This window comes from Hemicordylus capensis, chromosome 3, assembly GCF_027244095.1.
Source record: "Hemicordylus capensis ecotype Gifberg chromosome 3, rHemCap1.1.pri, whole genome shotgun sequence".
NCBI lineage: Eukaryota > Metazoa > Chordata > Lepidosauria > Squamata > Cordylidae > Hemicordylus > Hemicordylus capensis.
The window spans coordinates 279,058,063-279,072,056 of NC_069659.1; the positions used below are offsets into that span (position 1 = coordinate 279,058,063).

At 43.2% G+C, this 13,994-nt stretch overlaps 1 protein-coding gene across 8 annotated transcripts in view; it reads left to right on the plus strand.

Moving 5' to 3' along the window:
- Positions 1 to 13,994, plus strand: part of SORCS1 (sortilin related VPS10 domain containing receptor 1) — a 664,028-nt gene that overhangs the window by 568,772 nt on the left and 81,262 nt on the right. For all 8 annotated transcript variants that reach the window (XR_008318829.1, XR_008318830.1, XM_053305813.1 and 5 more), the window contains exon 18: positions 241 to 412. Coding sequence is in view for 6 of the 8 variants with exons in the window: in XM_053305813.1 (XP_053161788.1) it covers positions 241 to 412 (172 nt within the window). In the remaining 2 variants the exon portion in view is untranslated. The remainder of the gene's footprint in view (positions 1 to 240; positions 413 to 13,994) is intronic.

The window sequence follows — 13,994 nt, forward strand, 5'->3', positions numbered from 1 at the left end:
AGAAGGATGCTGAAAGGCATCATCTCATACTGCGCAAGATGAGGCAATGGTAAACCCCTCCTGTATTCTACCAAAGAAAACCATAGGGCTCTGTGGGTGCCAGGAGTCAAAATCGACTTGACGGCACAACTTTACTTTACTTTTAGAGATGATTTGCAATAGGAGAGAATCCTCTGAAATAAGCAGGCATCTTGTAGCCCTGCCTGATACTGTTGTGTGTCTGTTTTTCTCTTTCAACAGGTATAGGAAGGTTGTTTCTAATAACTGCACAGACGGCGTTCGTGAGCAGTACACAGCCAAGCCTCAGCAGTGTCCTGCCAAGGCCCCACGAGGGCTTCGAGTTGTCACTTCAGATGGCACCCTGACAGCAGAACAAGGGCACAACATTACCTTCATGGTGCAGCTGGAAGAGGTATGGTCTGTTTCATGCACTCCCCATGGGGCTTTTGAGTCCAACTCATTTAGAAGTAATGGACAGAAGTGAGCACAGTTAATGAACCAATGCAGTTTAGCTGATTAATGGCTTGATTGCAGATTTAAAATACTGACAATTCTGAATGGTGTACCTGTGCTTTCCCCCTGCAATATGCAGGGCCTAACACTCTTCCATGGCCTATAACCTCTGGCTGCTTCCACTTCTGTCTTCCTGGATGCCTTGGGGAAGACACTGGAGAGTGAGGCTAAGTGGACTAGTGTTGCAATGCAAATGACCAGATGAGAGAGATGAGGCAAAATGCAAGTCCCTGAAATGATGACTTCTAAAGCTACCATTTGTTGTTTGTATGAAGAGTGAAATCATCTATCTTGTCCCACACATGGTGACTGTGGAGTTCTTCTCATTGGTTCACTTCAGACACTCCTAGTCCATTTAAACCCTATCATGTGGGAAGGATCTTGAAAAGTCACCTCTTGTGGGTACAAAAGTTGGCTTTCTCAATGTATTTCATGAGGATACAACCAAGAGGTGATGATCCTATCATATGTCACATCACATTAATTATACACATAGTTTGCCTGTATGCCTGTATGTTTGTGGTGGTGGTGTTTTTTGTTTTTGTTTTTAATCCAAGTGTTGTACATAGGAACACGGGAAGCTGCCTTATATTGAGTCAGACCATAGGTCCATCAAGCTCAGTATTGTTTACACTGACTGCCAGTGACTTCTTCAGTGTTTCAGGCCAGAGTCTTTCCCAGACCTACTTGGAGATTGGTTGGATTGAACCTGGGACCTTCTGCATGTAAAGCAGATGCTTTACCACTGAGCTACAGCCCCATCCCTGTAGGGGCTGGGAGAGGCTGTGGGAAGAACAATTGTGGAGGGCAATCAGAATCCAGACTATAGCACACAGAGAGGGGGTGTTTCACCCTTCTTGTCATGGCCCCAATATAAAATGATATCACACACACACACACACACACACACACACACACACACACACACACACACCACCCTCCAAATTCTATTAGCCCTGGAAGAGACACTTCCATTGAAACATTTTTTGTGGGATTGCAGCATGCCTGGAAAAGTTGTGGTTTTTTTTTTAAAAAAAAAACCCTCCCTGTGCACCATGGTTTAAATCCTGATCAGCCCTTCCTTCACTGCAGCTGCTATTTAACTTTTTAAAAATGAAGATGCAGGGCTAAATTTCACATTTACATTTGCCGTGGTGGAGCCCGGAGTCCCTCTGTCATAGCAACTAAGCTGCCATCCACCTTGCTGCCTGACAGAGGCGCTCCAATCCACCTCCTAGGTGCTAGCTGTGTTGGGAACCGGTAAAGCACCAACCTTGCACAGGGCTATGTAATATTTCTAGAATGCTAGGCATATCCAGATTGTTAGACATAAAATACCTGGTTTTCTAACCTTGTTTTTGTCCTCCTCCCCAGTTGTCCCCCTCCCCAGTTTGCCCTATGTTCAGTTTCATGGTCCAGAAACTGGCCCTGTGAATCCTGCAGTTCATTTCCTAACACAGAGCACTTAGGTACAGAGCTACACTGGAAATAAATGCAAATTCCTGGATTCTCCTCTCACTGCTCAATCACCATTGTTTCATATATTTCAGGAACACATGCCATACACCTATCAATACCCTCTGAATCCGAGTCAGGGCTTTCAAAAAGCCATGTACATGTGTGGGCAACAGCCAATTATGATTTGAAGTTTTCACTGCAGCAGCTCTTCTTATTATTCTATTAATCTGCAATCAGTTACTATAATAGGATTTAAAGGAATAACATTGACAAAGAGATTTTCCTGTTTACCAATCACATCCAACTCATATTGCTAACAAATATCTGAATAGAATAAAGAATATTTCAGATCATTTTAGCAGCTCTAACTGCTAAGGAGCCAACCAAGCCACATTTTGAACTGAATGAGGCTTGCCGCTTGGCTGTTGGAACTGGTTTAATAAAATGTTCAACATCAACAAATAAAATGCATGTACAGCACAGCACTGTACCTTGGCCCCCTCAGCTCTCTCAGGAGCTCCAGCAATGGCCCCCAGCAGATCCAGTAATGTGCCATTGTGAAGTTTTCCCACCCTACTGTTGAAAACCAACACTTAGCTGCACCAACCCCTGGCCTGATTAGTTGCTAGGTTGACCAAAGAGGCAGCAAAGAATTTACTCCAATTCAACTAAACACACATGAGGGGTCTTTCGTCACCTTACAGTTGAAATCCAACACTTCAGCACAGGGAGCACAAACTCCTGGCCTGATTGGTTGGTAGGTTGGCCAAAGAGGGAGTACAGGATTAAATCCAATTCAAGTAAACTTGGACTTTGGAATGCACTCCCTGTTGAAATAAGAACCTCTACATCTCTGGCAACATTTAGAAAGGCACTGAAGAGACATTTATTCACCCAGGCTTTTAATTAGATTTATAGTTTTTAAAAAAATAATACTGGGTTTTAAATGTTTTTAATGTTTTAAATTATTTTAATTGGTAATTGATTTGATTTGTTAAATGCTTTTAATTGTAAACTGCCCAGAGACACAGGTTTTAGGCGGTATGGAGATATTGTAAAGAAATAAAAATAAATAAACACACACACACACACACACAGGGGAGTTCCTTCACTCTACTGCTGGAGTTTGCAGCACTCCAGCTCTCCGGTCTTCTGCTTGGAGCACAGATCAGGTAGCAGAAGCAGGCCCTGCAGAGGCAGACCTACTGTTGGCATTGTTGTTATCATCATCCTCTTCCTCCTTGAAGCTGTGGAAAGTGGAGGTGGAAAGCATCATTGCTTTCCGATGATGACTCCACAGCTGTGGTGGTGGGTGCTCAACTCCTTCAGATATTCCTGCTGCTTGACCACCTTCCACCACAAACCGTCTGTAGAGCCACAACATTTATCATGAATGGCTGGTCCATTCAGTGGCATGTTCCTCTGGGCTTGATCTTTTATCCACAAACTTAGGGCCTTTTCCATCCATTCCATGTGGGGATTGTGTGGATGGAATACCACCTTAAGAGTCCAGGACGTGCTGGACACCACACTCAGATGGATACTGGCTTCACTTTTCTTGATGGAGCAGACAGTGGAGTCATTGATGCTATAATATCATGCAATGGATGCTATGCTGTCCCTCGAGCCAACATGTACAACAACATGTACATGGAGCCAACATGTACAACAGCTTCACCCTCTCACTCAAGGGCAACACCTTGCAAGACCTTTTGCCATTCTTCTCAGCAGAGCTCTCCACTAGCTCATTTTGGCTGTGGAGGAAGGGGAAAATGTACAATGCTGTATAGTACAGTATCGTAATTTTGCAAGACAACCCTCCACAAAATTGATACAGTACAGTACAGTAATTTATAATTAAAATGAATGTTAATGGATACAGTACTTAAAATCAATTTTTAACAGATGCAGTACTGTACAACACATGCACTACTTGAAATCAGTTTTAATGGATACAATACTTGAAATCAATTTTCAATGGATACTGTACAGTATTTACAGTCAATTTTTAATGGATACCATATTTAAAAGCAATTTCAATGGATACTTAAAGTCAATTGGATTGTTAATTGCAGTTTAAATTAACTACAATTATACAGTACAGTACTATACTGTAATTAATTATTAAGATCAAAATTTAATTTTTAATTTGGAATTTGAAAATAAAACATTAAAATTAAAATTATTAAAGTTATAGTCAGCATCTTACCAGGGCTGCACAATGCTGCAAGAGGCTCCTCCAAGAAAGCTCCATAGGAATGGCTCAAGAACAGCACCCAAAGTACTCCCACAGACTTGTAAAGGCCCCATGGAAATATCTCCAAAGAGGCTCCAAAAGCTCTAGAGAAAGATTTTTCTATGCCAAGGCTATCAGATGCTGTTAAAAATGTCTTTTTGAAGCACAAAAACCTCTATAAACACTCCTCCAAACTCCTCTCTCACAAACTCATAAGGACAAAAATGCATGCCCCCAAATGCAGATATTTGAAACTGCTATACCATGGATAACAAGGTCAGGTCTATATTTCCCAACCATGGATTCACTTAAGTGGTGAAACCATGGATAATGGGGCTGGAGATCATGACAGCCACCTGTACAAAGGATTGCAGCCTCAAGGTAGTGAAAAGTTAAGGGAGAACAGAGCATCATCTTCTCCTGAGATCTTGCACATGACTCTAGTTAGGAATAAATGACTCAGTCATTTATAAATAAATAAATAACATGACTCTAGTTAGGAATCTGGGGGGAAAGAATAGCTGTTTATTTTAGTAGTTTTCAAGCAAGAGCTTTCAAATTGCCTACGCCCAGTTTAGGATGGTATTTTAAAGAGAGCATCACAAATTACTCTAAGCAGCCATTCGTTTGGAATTGCCCTTTGTGTTTTGCCTAATGGTGATGGACTTAAATTTACTTAAAGATTAAGTATATGACTAATAGGTTTGAGGAAGCAAAAGGGAGAGTGTATGTGTATGTGTGTATGTGTATTTTTCAAGTGAGAGAATATAGATTGCCTGGAAACCAACCATTTCTTTTTAGGTCTTATATAAATGCTTTCAATGTTGTGGTCTTTGGCATGACTAGCAAAGTACCATGGGGACAAAAATAGGGTTAATCTACATAAATATTACATAAAGCAGATTTTTGAGAATTCCATTTTGGAAGACAACCGAGGAGAAGCAACATCTGCCTGTTGCAAAGGCTAATTAAAAATCCATTTTAAGCATCTGCAAGGATAAAGTGATAACAAGTCACTGCATAATTGAAGATTTCCAAATGAAATGTGAGGCTTGGGACTCAATTTCAAAAACTTTTGAGTTTCATCACATTGTTTTAATACTTTGATTTACATACAAAACCTTACACTTTATAGAATAAATTCATTCTTGCAGCCTCTTGGGCATGATTGAAATTGAATGTTTGAAGGTGGTGTTCTCATTAGATTGATTAAAATGAGCAATAATATCTCAAATTACTCAGGCGGGTATGTAAGTCATCAAGATGTCATAATCTGTAAACAGGGCAGGGTGTTAGTTCAGAATCCTTAGCACTTGCAAATCATGGAGGTTGCAAGAAGGTTATGTTGTAGCAGGCACAGGCAAACAGGCATTGCTGCTGACCTGTTTTGCATATATAGAAATAGGCAGACCTAGGAGAAGAATTCCTCGTCCAGTACTGAAGTACCTTATATCTGTGCAGTCTACTGTCCATCTAAGCAAGATGCCCAAGCTCTGAAGTATCACTGGTCCACCGATGAAACTCCTATTATTTTTATTTATTTATTTATTTATTTATTTATTTATTTATTTACACAGTCAGACAGGTGTTACTGACTGGTTTGTTTTATACAGACATCGAGTCCTTCCCAAGGACCTAGGATGGCTGAATTTTATTGTCAATATTGTTGCTGTTGTTATAGATATCGTCGCAGAATATAGGCTGTTCCCAGTAAAGCTGCTTTTTGTAACTGGCTGATGGTGATTTCTGTGGCCCGTATGTTATTTCTTGTTTACACAGTCAGACAGGTGTTATTGACTGGTTTGTTTTATCCAGACATCGGGTCCTTCCCAAGGACCTGGGATGGCTGAATTTTATTGTCAGTTGTTATAGATATCGTCGCAGAATATAGGCTGTTCCCAGTAAAGCTGCTGCTGCTGCTGCTGCTGCTGCTGCTGCTTCTTCTTCTTCTTCTGCTTCTTCTTCTTCTTCTTCTTCTTCTTCTTCTTCTTCTTCTTCTTCTTCTTCTTCTTCTTCTTCTTCTTCTTCTTCTTCTTCTTCTTCTTCTATTAGATTTCTATACCACCCTTCCAAAAATGGCTGGGAGCTTCATTGCTACAGCGATGACATTGTGAGGCTGTTCTCATGCACAGCCAAGACCAAGCTAAGGAAGCCAAGTCCGATCCTGGCTGCTCATAAGAGCCGTCAGGATCGTGCCCAATCCTGGTGGCGCTTTGGTGGCAGTGAAGCCAGCCTCCTAAACAAGGTTGAGCCCTAGCCCTGTTTTCTCAATCTGCAGTGCCGGATGCTTTTAGCTGGTGCCATAGCAGAGATGGGTGCCTGCCTGTTGCTGCTGGGATCCCCACAATGCACCTTACACTTGTGCGGTGCATTATGGAATTTCCAGGGGCCGGGATGATGTGTCCCAGCACCTGACCCTCCATGCTGCCTGGGCCTGCAGAGGATCTTCTGGGTGCGTGGGGAAGGTAAGTTTGAGCAGCCTTCCCTGCCACATGCCCTCAAGCCCTTCTCACTGATCATGAGAAAGGGCTTTGTGCATAGGGGTCATGGAGATTCCGCATGTTTGCAAGCAGAGGCAGGATGCTTTTGAATTGAATGCTGCAGCACAAGTGCAGAGGGTGGACTGTGCAGTATATTAGCTGCTAAGGCTAAGATTATATTCATCTTCATCATATTGCCCCTGCCTCCTCTTTCTGATTGATCCATTCAGAGTACAAACAGGGCCCTTGCATAGCAGGAAAAAATTGTGTCTGAATTTCTGCAGGTGACAGGTGTATATCTATGAGGAACATAGTCAAAATTATAAACCCTAAGATCCTCATTTAAATACAATCATTTTAAAGCTCTTTCCAGAAATTTACTTTAAAAAAAACAAGTCTTGTGGTGAGGGTTGCCCTATTTAACTTCACAGCTACCACTCAGACTTTTTTTGAAAGGTCTAAGTCCAATATCACAGTCTTAAGAAGAAGAACTTGTGACAGAGCTTGCTCTTTATTATATTTCTCCCTCTGATTCATTGCTCTGTAGTGTGGTATAATACCTCTGATGATGGAAAGAAAATGTTCTTGCTCCTTTAGAGTTAGGGTGCCTTGCTTGATTACTTTGTTACAGATCTGCCTCTCAGCTCCCAGGTCTTTCCCCAGACAATTTGAGCTTTCCTTTAGAGAGCAGATCTTCCTCTGTCTTTCCCTAAAACCCACACTTCTGCCTTCCTCTGAGAAGTCCCTTTCTTGTCCAATCTAACTTCTCCTTTTCAAGCCTCCACACACACCCTCTCACCACTAGGGATGTGCACGAAGCACATTTTGCGTTCTGTTCCGAGCTCAGAACTTAATGCAAAATGCGTGAAACTTTCCATTGGAATGGACTGACCCCAATCCGAGTGTCATTTTGGGTCGTTCCTTTCAAAGCTCAGAACAGGCCCCTCTTTTTAGGGGTGTTCTAATCTGAGCTTGGAACCCTCTAAATGGCCCATTTCAAGGTGGAATGTTCTAGCCTCAGAACATTCTGCACACCCCTAGTCACCACGTTCTTCACAGAAACCAATTGACAACCCTCTACTAACTGCTTTTTCTTCCTTACGTTCTAAACTGGGTCTCTCAACTTGCCTGCAAAGATCCCACTGCTGCTGCAGCCTCCCTGTCACTGAATATAACAAAGAAGATGAAGACCTATTCAATAGAAATTGCACAATAGATTATTTCAATATTGCCACCATATTTAAATTGTTTAAATATTACCACCAATGTCAAATAAAGGATCACTGAAATATGTGATGTGTAATCTTGGCTAAATAGATTGCAGGATGAGGAAGTTGACATAGAGTTTATTTTTTGTATGATAGGTGGTGCTCCTTCCAGACAGTATTTACTTCATCAAAATAAGTATCAACAATCAAAAATATTAAATATAGATTATATTTTAAGCTCCTTTTAAACTTCCTATAAATATTTACTTACTTTGATGAAGTAAATACTGTCTGGAAGGAGCACCACCTATCATACAAATGGAAAAATATTGTAAAGTGGTGTGTGTGTGTGTGTGTGTGTTTGTGTTTGTGTGTGTGACTGAATAAACTCCAAGCAGGAATTGAACCGCTGTCATTCTTTGCTATGTATAGGCTCCTTTTTAGGTTGAAGTCTTTCAGCTTTGCTTTTGCCTTGTTTTAGATTCTGCCTTGTTTTTATTATACTTAAATGTGAAGTGAAAGAAAGTAAAAATCCAATTCTATAAATATAATAGAATTGTAAAATATACGTCTTCCTTCCATGTTTGTGGAGTGTCCGTATGTGCATGCATATTTCATTATCTGTAGTGGCACATAATAATGCACATGTGCGTATACTGCCACCCAGAACAAAACTCGTTCCGCTCACACACACACACACACACACACACACACACACACACACACACAGAGGGAACACGGGTGAGGGCTTGCCACTTCTCCTGCCGTTTCCCCCCTGCAACTGGTATTTAGCAGCATCTTGCCTCAGAGGCTGGAACTGGCCACTAGACTAGTAGCCATTGATAGCCAAGTCAGCCAAGTCTGGCATTTGCCTGGGGGCCCAGAGCCATCAGAGAGCCCACAACCAACCCTTGAGGCCCCTCTTCAGGTCACAGCACCTGCACCATCACTGCTTTCTTTCAGCACTCCTCATGTGCAGATGGGAACAGCCCCCAAAGGGGTCATCATGAAGGTCTTGGGGAATGTTTCCATTTGCAGAAGAAGGCAGGGACTTGTAACTGAGAGTGTCATGCCATTGCTGACATTCCCCTTCCTCCCCACTTGCATATGGGCTTCCTCTCAGAGGTCCGTGTGATGGGGAGAAAGGGAGAAGGAACTGCTGCTGCTGCTGCTGCTGCTGCCGCCACATAAAAGGGAGATGTAATGGTGGCTCCTGCTCCCCCTCCCCTTCCCACCCTCCAAAGGTGACAGATGTGCCAGCAACTTCCAATTACTACAGGTAAGAACAAAAGGTTCAGCTGGATCAGACCAAGGGGTCATCTAGTCCAACATTTTGCTTCCAGCAGTAACAGTTGGACAACTCGAGAAAATCTGTGAGCAGGTCATGAAGGCAACAATCCCCAGCATCTGGTATTCAGCAGTATACAGCCTTTGAACACGGAGATCCAGTAATTGCTGTTGACAGGCATATCCTCCATGAATTTCTCTGACTTCTTTTTTTTTTTTAAGGACATCTAAGCTAGAGGCTATCATCATATTGTTCCTGTGGCAGCGAATTTCATAAATTAGCAACACTTTGTATCAAATAGTAAATAACATCCTATGCAAGGGGACGTGTGAGGCTTGAGCACCACCTGGTCCCTGCACACATGTAAATAGTTATGATCGGACTACACAACAGGACAGCAGAGCTCAGCAATAAGAACTCCATGCATTATTTCCAATGGGCGGTGCATCATACAACTCCATGCATGGAGTCCTTACCACCAAGCACTGCTGCACTGCAGCACAGCCTTATCACAGCTGTTTGCACATGCGTAGGGGCCAGGCAGTGCTCAAGCCACTTGTGTCACCTTGTACAGTATCTCAGCCAGCATTTCTTCTGTTCATCCTTAACTGCAGAGCTTTTGTAAACCCTTCCCTAAATCCCCCTATGTTTCCCAAGAAGCACTCCTCGATTCACTGCTACCATGTAGCGGCCAGAGCCAACCAAACACCTTCACATTCTCTCATCATAAGAACTCCAGTATGGATTCTGATGAATGAGCACCCTAGCAGTGCTTGGAGTAGGCAATGACTGAGGGTCCCAAGGTGCAGTTTGCAATTAAACTTGGGTTGCATGTATTTTCTTAAATCTTCTTAATGGTGGTGTCCAAAATAATTCAGAGAGGACTAGCAAAATTCCCACACTGGGGACTCACATCCCTACTAACATATAATATGATGTTAACAAAACACTGTATTTGAGATTTGAAATCAAATACTGTATTGTCAGATGTTGTCTATTCTGATACCAGCAACTTGGAAATGCTTTGGTAAATATTCAGCTAAGAGTTTTTGAGGAGACAACTTAATATAAACTGTAATTCAAGTAGGTGTGTTAGGATTGCAGCTCTGCTGTATTAATATCAAAACCTGTGGGAGAAATATGCTAGCTTTACTGCCTACCTGGTTATTTGAGCTCAACAGAGTCAGAAAATGATTCAGTCTGACATTACATATGTCACTGTGATGAAATGAAGTATGGATAAAAATAACAGGCAAGGCTCTGTCTCCTATAATTTCAAGTACAATAGAAATCCTCATTACAGATTATTATTAGGGATGTGCACGACGATCTTTGGCGCCGGCGGGGGTAGAGCTCTAAGGGTGGGGGAGGGTGTACTCACCCCTCCCGCCGCATTTTCCCTGCCGGCGCGCTGTCGGTTTTAAAACCCCTTGGGGCAGCAACGTTCCTCCCTGCCGCCCTGTTTCTGCCCTTGGCCGGAAGTGGCCGGAAGTCGCGAGTGCGCACACACACACGACAGAGGGGCGTGCGCGCGCGCACAGCGTGCGCATGCACACTCGCAACTTCCAGCCACTTCTGGCCGAGGGCAGAAATGGGGCGGCAGGGAGGAACGCTGCCGCCCCAAGGGGCTTAAAACCGACAGCGCGCCGGCGGGGGAAATGCGGCTGGAGGGGTGTGTACACCCTCCCCCGCCCTTAAAGCTCTACCCCCGCCGGCGCCGAAACTCCGAAGCGGCCCCAGCCCGTTTCGGAGGCCTTTACAATGGCCTCCGAAACGTTTCGGGCACATGCCTAATTATTATTATTATTAATTCGATTTCTATACCGCCCTTCCAAAAATGGCTCAGGGCGGTTTACATAGACAAATAACAAACAAATAAGATGAAACCCTGTCCCCAAAGGGCTCACATTCTAAAAAGAAACATAAGATAGACACCAGCAACAGTCACTGGAAGTACTGTGCTGGGGTGGATAGGGCCAGTTACTCTCCCCCTGCTAAATAAAGAGAATCACCATGGTAAAAGGTGCCTCTTTGCCCAGTTAGCAGGGGTGTCAATTATACAAATCTTCTGATAATCTATATATACTTAGTTTTCTGTATGTGGTTTTGTGTCAGATGATTTCTTAGGGACCCTGAACTGCCATTTAGTCAAATGTCTGATTATCTGGGGTATTTGAAGTGTCTTCAGACCACTTTTGGGTTGCCATATTCAAGCTTCCAAAATCTGGGCAGGCTAATTTGCACATTATGCAAATTGTGCTACAACTAATTTGCATATTATGCAAAATATGTGTGTTGACTAATGTACTGTGAAGTGTCTCCCTTCTGGACATCAACCACCAACGGTTGAGGAATTATCTTTTACCTATTTCAGGCAGCATTTAATACCTAGATACCTTAAATATCCCAACACTTTCAAACATATCAGTTTAGTTTTTTTTTAAAACCTAGTCTAATTAGCTTTGTGCAGTGCTGCCATAGAATCCCTCACCAACTGCAGTCGCCGCCCCAGTTTCCAATACCTGAAGATGCTATTAATTGGTGAAGATACCCCAGCTTATCTTGAGGAGCAGTGTTAAGTGCATTCATCACCACTAAATTCTGCAATTGAACCTACAAAATTGACCCTGGTGCTAGGGATTAAGGCTTTCAGTATGCTTGAAACTTATCACCCGTTACATTTATTGATGGTGCATTAACTCTGCAAAGTGACAGTGCAACTGGCAAAGCACCAGCATGATGTGAATGAAACACCCAAACTCTGTTAATCTTGTCGCCCCCTTTTTGGACCAATTGCATCCTGTTAACCTTTTTTTACTAGCATAATGATCTACATTTTGTCTTTTGTTGAACCAGCCATACTTGGTTTGAGATGATATACTATTTAATATTACTGGCACTTGAAGAATGTAGTCATAGAACTCACAGCTAGGGATGTGGGAACTGGCTCAACCTCGAGCCGGCTTGCGATTGAACTGGCTCAAGGTCGAGCCAAACCCCTCATCTGCCCAGCCAGTTCGGGGCCGGTTCAAGGGTTCTAACATGACCTCGGTCATGCAGATGGCCAGTGTGCATGTGTGGCACATTAGAACCATCGAACTGGCTCAAATTAGAGCCAAGCGGGGGGGGGGGTTCTGTTTGGGAGGGGGGTAACCAAACATGCTCGGTTCAGTTTGAGTCCAGTTAAGACTCAAACTAAACTGGGCAAACCGGTTTTATGCACACCCCTACTCATAGCAATTGAAGTCACCAAAATTGTGCTGCAGCAGTAGTATAGATCGTACTGTTTGCACATGCAGCCTATTTTGTTCATCTGTCCATTGAGCATTCGTCAATTGCGGGTGGGGGAGCTATCCAGAAGATGTCTCTTTTTTCTCTTTCTGGGAGAGAAACTGGTGGCAGAACTTGCAGGAGAGGGAGCAGCAGATTAAAGAGGTAGAATGTGGATGCATTGCTAAAGGATGCATAATTGCAGCAGCATGGGGGGTGGGGAGAAATCTGCCTAAGGGGCAGATCAGCCTCTCCTATTCCCACTAGGAAGCCAGCAACTTGAGATCAGGCAGAGAGGAACCTCTGAGGGACATGCCAGCAATCAGAAAGCAACAGCCAGACATTAGGAGGTGGGTGCGGGGAAGGAGTCCTGCCAGCTGCACCCATCCTGTCCCATCCCCTGGCAGTGAAACCTCCTGCCAGCCTTCAGGGCCACTTAAACCCAAGAGCTGGGCAGCTAGAATAATTCTGGGCACTACCTGGTGCTTGAAAGCCAGTCGAAACTTAAAGAAGTTGTTCAGCTGGCCCATGGAACTTGGAAAGGAGTGCTCCCTCATCGTCAAGCCACCGCCTCTTGTTTTTTGAAAAAAGCACGCTGGTCAGCAGAGCCGAGGATTCCAAGAACAGGAAGGTTGTGTGAAGAGCCAGGTATGCACAAAACAACTTGGTCTACATAGATCCAGCAGGAGGCACATAATCACAGCCAGAAGGGGGCTATGCAAATCCAGGTGAGTGAACAGATGAACTAGGCACCAGGGAACAAAGCTGAAATCCGGTACTTACTTGGAAATCTGGGGGCGATTTAGGCAACCTTAGGCCATTTTGATAAAACCGTTTATACCGCATATAATAAAAGCTGCAACTTCCACTGTGCAGAAATGCTTTCCCTTTGTAATAGGTTGCAAGGTGTCCTTAGGAGTAGCTTGTACACAGACAGATGTTTGTGGGGGACAATGTAGGTCAACTTTTGACAGGCTTGGAAATGGTAGACTTTTTTGGTATCTTCTTGCACTTCTGTTTTTCTTCCTGAGTTGTGTTTCATCATCAGTGGCACAAAAAATCTCTATCTCGCAGGTCACACACTGTTGCTTACGTACATGTTCCTTGCTTTCTGAAACTGAAATATTTAAATGTCATGTCAGCTTTTTCCAATGTGGCATTTTCAGAAATGTGTTACAGCCTGAACTGTACTTAACAGGGGGAAAGCATTTTCAGTTCAAAAGATTTAAATAATAACGAAAAAGAACTGTAAAAAGCCAACCACATTCATCTTATGAAAGAAACATTGAGAGTGGCAGCTGTGGGTCTTCTTTAATTAGACTGGAAAGGGACATCTTTCTCAGCAGGATGTCTTGATGAGAAACAGAAGGCCACATCCTGCTGAGCTTAGAAGTGATTTTCTCCTCCGGTGGCAACTGCAGACTCAGCAGATTATTTGGCCTACCAAATTTACAGAAAGGGATAAAAAAAGGACACACACATATTAAAAGAGACCTGGCAGCTTTCCCTAAGCACATTACATTAGGTAAGGACTCAGAAAT